General features: G+C 48.0%; 3 protein-coding genes across 3 annotated transcripts; 1 reads left to right on the top strand and 2 right to left on the bottom strand.

The window, feature by feature from the left end:
- Positions 1–1,334: 1,334 nt before the first annotated feature.
- BKA67DRAFT_88312 (fungal-specific transcription factor domain-containing protein) lies at positions 1,335–3,564 on the bottom strand. The gene is made up of 3 exons (XM_046109519.1): positions 3,126–3,564; positions 1,619–3,070; positions 1,335–1,557 (listed from the first exon to the last, which is right to left on the bottom strand). Exons 1-2 carry the CDS (start codon positions 3,481–3,483, stop codon positions 1,641–1,643), a joined length of 1,788 nt encoding a protein of 595 aa, XP_045952392.1. The 5' UTR covers positions 3,484–3,564; the 3' UTR covers positions 1,335–1,557; positions 1,619–1,640.
- A 772-nt stretch (positions 3,565–4,336) lies between these two features.
- Positions 4,337–6,005, top strand: BKA67DRAFT_663756 (major facilitator superfamily domain-containing protein; the record flags this gene model as incomplete). Its single annotated transcript, XM_046108241.1, has 2 exons — positions 4,337–5,340; positions 5,393–6,005. The coding sequence occupies 2 exons, from the start codon at positions 4,337–4,339 to the stop codon at positions 6,003–6,005; spliced, it is 1,617 nt and encodes a 538-aa protein (XP_045952391.1).
- A 52-nt stretch (positions 6,006–6,057) lies between these two features.
- BKA67DRAFT_88305 (glutamate carboxypeptidase II) lies at positions 6,058–8,882 on the bottom strand. The gene is made up of 3 exons (XM_046109518.1): positions 6,878–8,882; positions 6,349–6,823; positions 6,058–6,297 (listed from the first exon to the last, which is right to left on the bottom strand). Exons 1-3 carry the CDS (start codon positions 8,387–8,389, stop codon positions 6,170–6,172), a joined length of 2,115 nt encoding a protein of 704 aa, XP_045952390.1. The 5' UTR covers positions 8,390–8,882; the 3' UTR covers positions 6,058–6,169.
- Between the last annotated feature and the right edge of the window lie 3,814 nt (positions 8,883–12,696).

Here is a 12,696-nt window from a genome sequence, read left to right as displayed (position 1 = left end):
CATGCTTTTATCTGCGGCCTGGTGGACGCTGCCCTTGATACCCCCATTCCTTGGGTTTTCGGCTGGTCCTTTCCAAGCTGGTCCTTATCATCAAACCTTGGTTGTGGTTATGCACGTACAGATGGGTCTGTTCTGTGCTTACAACGCTCGACCGACGGTCTTTTGCAAGCCGAATGAGTATAAACTTTCTGCATTGTGCTCTTCTTGGAAAGCAGAATAAAGACTCGTCGAGTTTGCACATACGCAATGTTCATCTGCACACTCATTGCTTGAGGGATGGAACCGAATGAGTTATGCAAAGTCTTGTCACGAATATCTGGTTGCATTGAGGTGGAAGAAGGCAGTTCTAATTTCAAGTGATGCTAGGTGTTTACCACGGGACGGCTTATTTGTTAGACGGATTTTGATACCACTGTTGTTTGAAGTAGAACAAAGCCATGCGGGGCGGGTCTGAGGTATAGCATTGCTTGCCTGCTTTTTGCTGGTTCGCGCTTTTTAGGTGTTGATGGGTGGAATTTTGGTCACTCAGTATACACGATGAAGGCGCTCTTTTTAGAGAGATACCCTTTGTTGCAGATCTGCTACGTGCCATTGCACGACGATTAATTTGACGACCACATTATCACAATGCTTAGAACTTGACTGCGTGACTTTCTCTGTGTCCTAGGGGCGGACTGACTCTGGCATTGTGAATAACAACACGATTATGGTGATGTGTTGCTCCCAGAATAAATTCAGCCCCATGAGCCTAAGACTGCTCAGTATTTTGACCATTTTGCTCTGCAATGCTGATAACAGCATGCCCATCCACCCCACTTGCCCCTTTTCTAGTTGTGAAATGAATATCCTGGTGTAAGCTCGATTGAGTGCCCGGCGGACAGGGTATTTGTGCTGTGAGAATTGGTCTGACCTGTAGCCCTCATGTAAGTATCTCTTACATGTTTTGAATATACGATGGCTGTTGCACTCTTTCTTTTGATGTTGACCCCAACGCTGGGCACGGCCGATGAGTAGTGCCCCATGCGCATGTTTTCGGGGCAAAACCACGAGAAACAACACCGAACTCGCCCTATGCTTCGGATCTTCCATACGTCATAGTTATAACGTATATTAAAGACGGCTAGCTTTGAGCCGTTGCCAGAAGCAAGGCGTCCGTTCATACTTTGTTTAACAACCGACCTTGGTCAGAAACGCAGCCGCTTCGATTGCAGCAAGGAGGAACTTTGGGTATTGAGCTGTTTCCACAAGGCCGTCGTTGCCTTGTAACTTGCGCATCTACATCCCGTCCCAGCGCTTCTTCCTTCCAGCACTACTCGTCTTATGAAGATAAGACGGCCTTAGTTCGCTTAATTGGGCAGACACTGCCTAATTAGGCAATAGGGGTAGATGTTCAGGCATTTAGAGAGCGGTTGCTCGCAGATGGTTGCAACCAAGCATGTGTGCACCCACTATCGTTTACAATGACTCGCCAATCTCCTAAACGGATAGTCGGAAAATGCTGATTCGAATCTGAGGCGTCTCGATTCTTTTTTCTTTTCTCATGTTTTGTTTTTCTGCCTTTTTTTTGTTTTCAACCTATATGTTGGGACCCACTGCACATAGTGTGGCATTGACGTACCACAGCTTCCAAGGCCGAGTATTTATACGATCAAGAAGTTGGATCCCAGTCTTCTCAACTCGATGAGCCAGCTTCTGTCCGTGTATTCGGCTGCGAGTACGTTATTCGCGTCATCAGGCTCTTGTTTCACGGCGCTGAGGCCATCACGCAACTGCCAGATTTCCCGGAGAGTCTCTCCAGCGGATTTCATCATGCCCCAAGGACATAATTCCCACATAGCATTCAAGCGCCAAAGTGTCCATGCTCTGCTTTCATGTGTCGCAGCTTCCACTCCCGTCATGAAGACAGGCCAAGTGGTATACTTGAATAAGGGGTAGGTGTTCGGGATAAGCGACAGTTGAGATAGAATCGTTGTTGCGAGCTCTTTCGTTGTTGGTAGCGACGGTAGCGACGAGACCAATTCGTTGCCCAAGGCTTTCTTCATGACGTGTTCCTCGAGGCCAGGTGCTGCGAGTAAAACGTAGAGACAAACTCCGGCCCGGTATGCATATGCGATGTACGTCCGCATTCGAATTTCTAGCTCATCGACCTCTCGAACGTGAGCGTTTGCTGCACTTACTCTAACGGCCCAGGACTCGGGATTGAAGTCTTGCGCCTCCCTGAGAAGAGACACGAAGCAGTCCATCTCCTCAGTCGTCGGTATGGCGGTTTCTGTTGAATTGATACTTCGTGCTAGGCGCGATATCCGTAGGATAAGTAGCAATAAATGTGCAGGGCAGCTGTGGTAGCTGTTGGCCTCGGTGCGGTCGATAATAGATCGTATATCTTCGATGTCGACGAGGCTGGCACTCCGAGCTCCTGCTGCGGAATTCCAAAGCGAGTCAAATGTTGTGCCCCATATGTAGTATGCTACCGAATCTGAGGCGACGTAGTCACGTATGCCAACTGTGTCCTGCGTAAGCTGTAGTACCGACTCTCTCGTGTCGTGTGGCGTAGGATCCGGCTGAAGATGCAGGTCTGATATCGACAGAACGGCTTGTTCGATGTCGGTTTCCTCATCAGGTCTTCGTGGCGTCAATGCATAGTTCGAGGCCTGAGCAGCTATGAGAGATCTTGCCGCCTTCATATGAGATCGCCAGCCCCCCTTTCCCGAGTCTATCAGAGCGAAGTTGACAAAAAACAGTATGGTGGCGAGCAATGCGTCCTTTTCATCGAATTGGTACGGCCTGTCGATGGGAGTCTTGTTCCTCTCGAGCACTACTTGCAATCCCTTGATAGCATCATGGCGAGCACGTAACGCGTCTACAAGTGCATCTATTGATGCCTTCTGGGAGTGCTGGCTAGTCGGAAATGAGCGTCGTGCCAGGTTGGAGTAGTGCATTGCAGATGAGGCGACAAGTATGTGTTGCAGAAATGAATACGATGTCGACATGGCAATGAGCTGGCGAAATGGATTGCCAGCTAGGTGAAAGGAATCGTGCGTCACCAATTCCTGACACATACGTTTCGAGACTGCGGAATGTTGGCTTGATTGCGCAAAGGGGACCAAGAGAAAGCTTGAACTTACAGTAATTGAGGTAGAATCTCGCAGTAGTATCCATGTGTTGGAAAAGTGGATCTGTGAGTATAATGGGCATGCTATTATTGTTCACCATTGTCATACCACTTCTGGGCAGTGGCTCTTGCGCACGAACAAGAGCTCGGCTATGGTCGCCTGTCCTTGGCGGACTACTTGGCTCCGTCGATGCGAACGTCTGTTTCCCAGCCATTCGGCCCCGGGAAGCGACAGCATTTGTCCATTGGTAGGCCTTACCGTACCCAAGGCACTCCTGGCCTGTGGCTAAGCACTTGTTACAGCCAGGTATGGATCGATCGCAGCGCAGGCGACGCTTGCGACAGTTTTGGCAAGCCTTGGCCGTGGCCATGGCAGCGAACGCTTGAACCGTGAGAACTGAGGAGGCTCAGTGGTATGGCGCAGTCTCGAAGGCCGTGGGCAAAATCACCTGGCGGTCATCCGAAATCCATGTCCGCGGCGCCCGAGAAACAACTTGGAGTCATTGGCGATGACCGGTGATCAGGCCTTGAGGCTAAGCTTGCTGGCTTGATTCCATAGCCTGGTGAGTCAACATGTGAGATGTGTATCCTGACTGCCCCTTTGAGAATGAGTTGCAACAGAGTTTGAAGACAAGCCCAAGAAGTGCGGCAAACCGGGCACCCTTTACATGAACCAGTGACGACCATGTCAATTCCCTAGCGCCCATGGGTTAGGTAATTCAAGCATCGAGTCTTGAAGGGACCATGCCCTATTTGGAAGCCAAGACACAACTGCTGCATATTTGACTGGGTCTTTCTAGCGCCATCCGACGCACTGAGCCCTGTGGCACCGATTCTTTGCTGGCCTTGCCACCAATGATATGTAATGCCCGGTCACGACAAATGATTCAGGGTTGACGTATTGAAGTCGGGTATGGAATGCGCACGATCCAGTCCTTGCGTCTAGATTCGCCAACGGTCATGACAGATCCGACTTTACTCGATCAAGGCACAGTTTTGCAATTTGTGCACAGTCGACTCAGCTAGCTTTCAGAAACCCACTATAGATTCCACCGCTTTACAAATCCTCGCCGCGACCTCAGATGTATAAGTCTGGCGTGTCGCCAGAGGACCTGACCATGACGTCGACAAAAATTCATACCAATCCTGTTGAGATTATGATACTGGACTGTAGTTGAAATTCAAGCCCCAAGATCGAAGCAATTCGAACGGAAATTCCTCACAATGCCGTCAGTTATGGAAGTGGGTGAAGGTGTCATAACCCCAGACAACGGACTTTCCGACAATGACGCCCCTGAAACCCTCACGAAGACCGAAATCCAGCGCCTCGGGCGACAGCGTCCTACGGTCTTCACAAAGGCCTCCACGGAGGTCGGATTCGTGGTCACGATTATCGTCTCTATGATGATGAGCGAGTACTTCATCAGTGGTTTCAACATCGTCTTGCCCACCATTGCCGACGAGATTAGCATTCCCGATTCTCAGCGGACCTGGCCTTCTGAGGTCATAAATCTTACCACGGCCGCACTGCTTTTGCCCTTTGCCAGACTCAGCGACCAATATGGCGGCCGGGTCATTTTCCTGTTGGGACATGCATGGCTCACGATCTGGTCCCTAATCGCCGGCTTTAGCCAGAACCCGACAATGCTAATTGTATGTCGTGCGATGCAGGGCATTGGTAGCAGTGCGTACCTTCCAGCTGGTATATCATTGCTCGGTACTGTGTATCGACCCGGACCGAGAAAGAACATGGTTTTCAGCTTCTACGGCGCGATGGCCTGCATTGGATTCTATATCGGTATTTTCCTAGGTGCGGTAGCCGGACAGTTGTTGACGTGGAAATGGTTCTTCTACATTGGTGCTATTCTTATGTTCATCAATACGATTATTGGATTCCTTGCCATCCCGAGACATCTTGGCGACGGCGATTCGAGCGCACGCATGGACTGGCTGGGTGTAACCACCATCGTACCTGGCATCATCCTGGTGGTCTATGCGTTGACAGACGGTAGCCATGCGCCGAGCGGATGGCGAACTCCGTACATCATTGTCACTTTTGTTCTCGGAGTCATCTTGCTATGCCTTGCCGTCTATATCGAGGGCTGGGTAGCATCGCAGCCTTTGCTGCCCGCTGAACTCTTCCGGCCAAAATACATGCGGCGCCTCGCACTGTCCATGTTTTTCTCATACGGTGTATTCGGACTGTTCCTCTTCTATGCCAGTTACCAGTAAGTTACTTCCTTGAAATTATCAATGAGTTCTGAGGCTGACATAATATAGACTGCAAACTGTCTTAAAGACGACACCTCTCCAAACGGCTGCATGGTTCACACCTTTGGCTGTTGGTGGAATGTTCCTTGCGATAGCCGGCGGCCTCCTTCTTCATCTTCTACCAGGCCGCATTCTCTTAATTATATCAGGACTGGGATATTTGCTTTGCGTACTTCTCTTTGCCCTCATGCCCGCTCAGTCGGAATCCGGCGGACCCTCGCTGTCGTTTCTGTACTGGGCCTATGTCTTCCCATCGATGATATGCGGAACCATTGGTGTCGATATCCTTTACAACGTCACGAACATTTTCATCACCACAGCCATGCCTGCGCGGCTCCAGGCCACTGCCGGTGCGCTAATCAACAGCTTGTTGTACCTGGGCATGGCGTTCTGGCTGGGGATCGGAGAACTTGCTGTCTCGACTACGGTGGATTATCGTGGGGAGGGCAACGTCAGTCTCAAAGAGCAGTACCAGATAGGCTTTTGGTTAGGGGCTGCATTGGCTGGCTTGGCGTTGTTACTCAACGCCACTATTAATATTGGAGAAGCGGCTGCCGAACTGACGGCCGACGAGAAAGAGAAGATAAAGTTAGAGCAGTTGCAGCAGCAGGCACAACATTAGTTGTCGTGACTTTAGGATCGGCCTTAATTAGTCATGATCGGCGTTACGGACATATATAGACAGATTTTAGATACCCCGCGGAACCGTTATATAGTGATTTATTTATACTCTATTGTCACAGTGGCTTTATTAGGTACATAAGCATTTTGGCTGCGCATTAGGCTTCAAGATCCGATTGTGTCTGCTGCTGCAGTAATTGCAGCAGCAGTTCTGATCACAAAATCAGCCGCCGTGGAGACATCACCAGCCTGCACAGCCTCGCTAATACCTGGGAACGTGACAGCAGTATAGCCTCCATGAATTAGCTTGGCGGTCGACTAGGTATAGAATCAGGGCAACTCACCGGTGTCAGCCCCTGGAGCAAATATGAGATGCTTAAAAAACTCTCTCCCCGGAAGGCCACCTTGAGACACAAAGCCGCGCTGGAAATCACGATATTTGTGGTTGATGGCCTTGATATGGTCTAGATTATTAGATCTCAATGCTTCTTTGATCTGTTGCTCGAGTTGCAAGGCGTTTTGAGCGAAGTTATCAATGGCGGAACGAAGAGGGCCTGTGTTGAGAATCGTTGTGCTGCTGCTGATTATTTCTTGAAGATCGTCATAGTATCTGTGCAGCTCAACGGAATAGTCTGTCAAATTGAAGGGGATCACATCTGAATCAGCCAGTGTATAGGCTAAGACAGACAGGAATTGGGCCACAGACTTGTGAGCCAGGAAACCTGGGTCACCAAAGTTCGCCATCCAGTGATAAGAATCATAATTGCTGTGGTAGTGATAGATTGGGTCTTGGTCAAAACCCACTGCTCCGATATCGAGCTAGATTAGCGTCAACTTTCTGTCACTCCGTATTTAGTACAGAAGACCACGTACCGCACCGATACCGTTATGAACGAAAGCAGTATAATCACTGCCACTTCCCAACACACCTATTTGGCCCTCGAGATCTTCATCCCACTGATCGTACATGGTTATGTTACGGTCCATCCAGACAATCTTTTTCATTGTTTCCTGGACGATTTGGTGGAGCTCCGGACTCGCTCCAAAATACACGTGTGGACCGGAAACCCCGATGTCTACGTTCAAGTAGGATATTGCTGTATCATTCAGCCAGGGAATGTACTCCTCAACGAACTCGGTGGATCCGACAGTGCCATACTCTTCACCGTCCCAAGATCCAAGAACAATGTTGCGCTTGGGCTTCCAGCCTTGTTTGAGGAGTTCCCCGAACGCTTTCGCGAGCTCAATAATGATGGCAGTACCAGAGTTGGGGTCGGCAGCACCGCCCACGACCCACGCGTCACGGTGGTTTCCGATCACAATGGTTTCGTCCGAGTTCGTTCCGTTGATGACACCGATAACGTCCCAAATCGGGGTGATGGTCTCATTCATCAAATTGCTGAGTCTCAGCTGCACACCGGGAGCAGGACCAGTGGAATAAGAGACATTGAGCGCACCAACCCAACCGATGCGGTTGACTTCAGCGCCATCTGTGCCAAAGCCGTCGAGGGCTGCTAGAATTGGTTTGGCATCGACCCACGAAATAGGAATTGATGGAATATGAGGTAATACAGCAGTACCATCCGTCCGAGGAACACCTTCTTTGGAAGGATAACCCGGCGTTGTGGGGTCTCCAGGATAGATCGATAGAAACTCAACACTTCCACGTTGAACCGAGGTTGGATTCCGTGCTGGGCCATCCGGGTAAGCTGCGTAGCCATTTGCTTCTGTAATCGAACCGTCGTCCGCAGTGTCGGTGAAGAGAACAACGCCGATCATGCCGTTTTCTTGTGCGTTTTTGACTTTTAGCCCACGGAACGGGCCACCATACCTCGAAATGGCGATTTTGCCTTCAAGCGGCACACCAAGTGCTTTCAATCGCTCAAAATCCATCTGCTGACCTCGACCAATATATACATATTCTGCTGTCACATTACCGCTGGCTGAGTAGCCGTGAAATGTGGGTATCCTGTTAGGATAGCTAGTCGTCTCATCTGCGGCCAGCACGGCCTCCTCCAAGACTGGCTGAAATGTGCTACTATTTGAATAGCTTAACGTCAACGATTTGCTCACTGGATAGTTGATGAGCACATCGTAAGCGACGATAGTGGAGTTTAGACCACTCTCAGCCCATCGGTCAGCCGTCCACTGTGCCATGCTCAGATTTCTCCCAGCGAGATGAGCTCCATGCGTATAGTAGTAAGACCACTGATCCAGGGCTGTGTTTGAGACCGAACCAACCAGCATCTCTTCATCTGGTCCTAGGGGAGCCCGCGGCGTAACTTGTCGTATAACATGGTGCCGGTGTTCACGACGCTCATGTAAACAAGCATTGCTGTTCGTTGCAATGAGTGCAATAATTCCAAATAGCTTCGAATTATGCATTATATCTGAATATTAGAAATGGAACTTGTTATATGACAGACCACAAGGTGCAATGCCACTTGAATGTTTTTCCTAAGTTACATGTAAGGAATCAAACCAACCCCGCAGAAGTCATCATTACTGCGCTGTGCTGGCGTCCTGCCTTACGTGCAGTCTTCCAAGGCGTTAATCACGGCTTCCGTAACAGAAGTCCCGCCAAGGCAAGGTTGGCTCGGCAGAGCCGACGGCGCTGATGCGAAATGCTGCTGCGCTCGCTGCAGCGTTCGTCTGCCTCGTTCTATCCCCGCCTGCGGGTCAACGTCATGATAGTTCGCTTGCTATTGTAACACGAAAGTAAATTCCAAACAACACGACCATAAGTATGACCGACATCTTGGCACAATGCCATGCAGCGTACTAGCCAGCATTTGGTAAACTAGAGATCGGATGATGGAAATCACTTGACTCTGTTACGTTAAGGTTATACCTAGGGCCTACGTACCTTGTGGTGCAAAGGCAACAAGTCCCGATCGGGCAGTGACCCCAACTGCCGGAACCCCGCTCATTTTCTTGATACCCAGAAGTCAGCGAAACGCATGAATCATACCAAGAGAATAAAGAACAAGATCAAATCTCGGAGACGACTATTTCGCTTTGCAATATTGCACAACATGGGAAATAAGCTTGAGCCATCCCCATCAGCCTTGAAATGCGCTAAACACCTAGCTGATTTAATTTCGCAGACAGCTGGGATGTCTTATTGTGTCGAATACGATCATAACACAAATGTTCATCCTCCCATAGCTGTTATAGAAGGCTATAGTCTAGGTACTCGACGGTAACGGGCGGCAAGGCTTTGCCCACACATTGTTCACCTGGTTGTGGTAGGCACAGAATGGTAGTCGCCGGGGGAGGGCCTGGGGCGTGCCGAGCTTGCGCGCGGTAAGGTGACGGCGACCAAGTGTGATTAATCCACATACCATTACAGTTAAATGCTGATAAATGGTGTATAATAAAGCTACTTTCCCAGACAGATCGAGGGTAATGACTACCAAGATTACGCAGACGTTCAAGGGCCGTGGCAAGCCGAATTGGCGTTGATCTTTGGGAAACGTGTAACTCCAGAAGGAACAGGGAAAAGTCTCAGGAAGGACTGGGTGGAACTTTCTGTCGTTATAAGACACCTTGTGCTTAAGTAGACAAAATAACAAAATCGGCAGATAAGTAGTAGAATTTCAACAAAGGACTTGTATACGTAGGGTAAACTGTAAAATGTGCCAATATGTGTGTAATGAATCGATTGTGACCCTGGCTAAAGCGACGACTGAACGAGAAGCTCTCGGAATGACATAAGAAACCATTTTCAGCCTCGCGAACCGCAGATTTAGAGATCTATGGTCCAGACTTTCTACCATAGACTTAGACAAAGGCGTGAAGGAGACGTGCCAGGCAAGTGATTCGAGGAGCATCAGGATTGTTCGTATGAGAAAGACATGTATCTAGAACACAATATGCAAGATTTTAATCTTGATCACTCCTGTATCATAAACCAAAAGTGGTGCCACAAAAAGCACAATACTTATGCCTCTGATTTCAATAAGATTCAGATACAATCCTGAGACTATCTTGAAGATATTAAACAATTGATTCGGAGGCAGCCTTCGATCGATTCTTCAGAATTGTAAAGCTCTTACAATGAACCAATACATCTATTATATCTTAAAACTCAGCTTCATCCACATGCTCTGAAAATAACGCTCGACTTTGTTGATCGTTATCCCTAATTAACACAACATATCAAAGGTTAAGCCTATGTAGTAGCGGATGACATGAATTCAAAAATAAATAGGAACATCAAATGGTAGATCTTGTGGCTTGTTATTGCTCACTGCTCTTCACAGGTTTTGGAAGCATTGTGGTGTCGGACGATGTATTTTTGATACTGATCAAAGGAGTTTTGTATTAGGATTCTGTTGAAACTCATCCAGGAGGCGTATTAGTGACATCCTAAGTCATGAGAAAGCGGTGATACGTGGCCACTTCGCACTGAGTCACCTACGGTGAGCTCTGCTTGGCGGGCATCTTAATCGCAGGCAGGCAGGTTGCGACGGACGATATCATGGACTTAGACCAGCCGGGAATAGCACTTGTAGCTATGTCAATGTTAGCAAAAGTGGTACCGCCAGTCAAAGTGGACGACAAACCCATGAATCTAGCGACTTCCTTTAGAGTCATTGATCGACACCCTTCCTCGTTGATCTTCTTAGTGTGTAATTTGGCTCTGGCCAGCCAATGTTGCTTTTCGGTGGACCAGATGTTCTTTCCACAAGCGAAGAGATTGTGATCATACAGATAGCTTTTAGTTAGACGGCGTATGGAGGCCTCATTGTTGTAAATTTGCAGGCGCTTTGCCTCCTCTTGAGGATCCATGATAACTTCAAGCTTACTCGTTAGGGCGGGAAGCGAAGCAAATAATGTTTGGGAAGTGTTAACAATAAACGAAAAAACAATACGCTCAGTGGGTTGGGAGTTTAAGTGAAAGTAAAGGGTCAACAATTTGCAGTTCGTAATTGATGGGGTGATAAGCAATCACGATTGTTGATTCACATTCACCTTAGTACTGCGACAGCGCAGTCACCCTGACGACGGCATATGGCTGCGTCCTGCCGTCGTCCCATCTCTCAACCCAAATCCAGGAGAAATGAGTTTTAATTGCAGTGGATTACTAGGTGACGGCGCCATAAATCAAACAATAGTGCTTGTAATTTGTTGTCACCTCCAGGATTTCGAAGAGGGCATCCACTACGTCGAGAAGACGACGACCATACATGTTTAAGCACATATTCCTTATCATGTACATGTACAAGGTAAAAGTAAAAAGAAAATTCCTTCTTTACTTTCCATATTATCAAACCGAATATGTTAGTCATCTTAGCAATAGTTGGTTGTTAGGAATCAGAGATTGAGGATTGGAAAAATAGGAGACCCACGGGGGATAATGTCAAACCTAATTAAGCATAAGTATTTAATGAACTTCATCACTAGGGGCACAAGCGCTTGCCAAAGATTGGTCTAGCTGACAACTATGAACAGGCTCTAAAAGTACATAGCAAACAGTATTGTGGGCATGGAATAAAGGCTTGGAGTGAATTAAGCATCAAGATATCTTGACAGATCTTGCTTTGTGGCATTTCAGTACCTCTTCGCCCTTCATGAGAAAAATTAGTTATATTAATGAAATCTAAAGGATAGTACTCGCTCCCTGTAGCAGCGATGTTGAAATTTTTCTTAGCCTTTGCTCTCTTTCAATCTATATATGCATGGTCAGCTAGGCCGCATCTAAAGTCCGTTCTGGCCAGCGCAAACGTTGTCGAAAAGGTCATATCTTTCACAATACCTATCTTGACGATCTGCCTGCTTTAGGTGAAAGGCATCCATCCAGCAGTCTCTTGGTGCTTTCCTCTTCCTTGCAAATTCATTTGTAAGTATGATCACCATCCCAGTAATGATACGATCCCTCACAATTGCCCTTAGTAACGATAAATTTGGCATTTGGAGCAAGCCTTATGTTGGTAAGTTATATCCACTGTAAAGCGCAGGTGAAGCCCTAGAGTGTCCTTTCGGCAAGGCGTCATCCATTGGTTCAAGCTTATTCGATCGATCTATGCCCTACCAACAGAAGGCAAACGGATTTTACAATCGCTGGTTAATGACACGCTTCACGATAGCATTTATTGCACTCAGGCCAATCACCAAGGCCAAAACTGGTCATAAGTGGTCGCTGATTTCTAGTAGTATCTTCGAATTGACTAACATGCTCTTCCAATTCACTGGAATGTCAAATAGTAATAAGGATTCGACCAGCGCAAGCCCAGACTACAGCATTTAACGCGCCAAGGAAACGACGATGCTTTTCTTTCCTGGTCCAGCTTCGAGTTACCTCCTGTTTATCGTCTTTGACCCCACGACACCTTTTCGCAGACACATGCACTCAACTTTTATCCCCAAGCGCTAGCAAAGGATACCCAAGACCATGAACCGCAACAGAGACTCTATTATGTCTCAGCAAAAGTCGTCGATCTCGAACCCACCTTCTCGAAGTATGGCTTTCGCGAGCCCATCATGTACACAAAATTTCAACGATATTTAATTGCCAAATGTAGAAGACGGCCTCACCATGCAATCGAGGAATACTACGGAAGATACCTTGTCGGTATGGCGTTTAAGCCGACATATAGGAGAAGCCACACTAGGCGGCATACTGGGCGATCAAGGGGTTTGAGCAGAACTGCAACAATTAAATATGCAATTACAATGTGGATTCTTGT

Source organism: Truncatella angustata (assembly GCF_020726525.1).
Source record: "Truncatella angustata strain MPI-SDFR-AT-0073 chromosome Unknown BKA67scaffold_10, whole genome shotgun sequence".
NCBI classification, from domain to species: Eukaryota; Fungi; Ascomycota; class Sordariomycetes; order Amphisphaeriales; family Sporocadaceae; genus Truncatella; species Truncatella angustata.
This window is presented reverse-complemented; position numbering and strand designations above follow the sequence as displayed.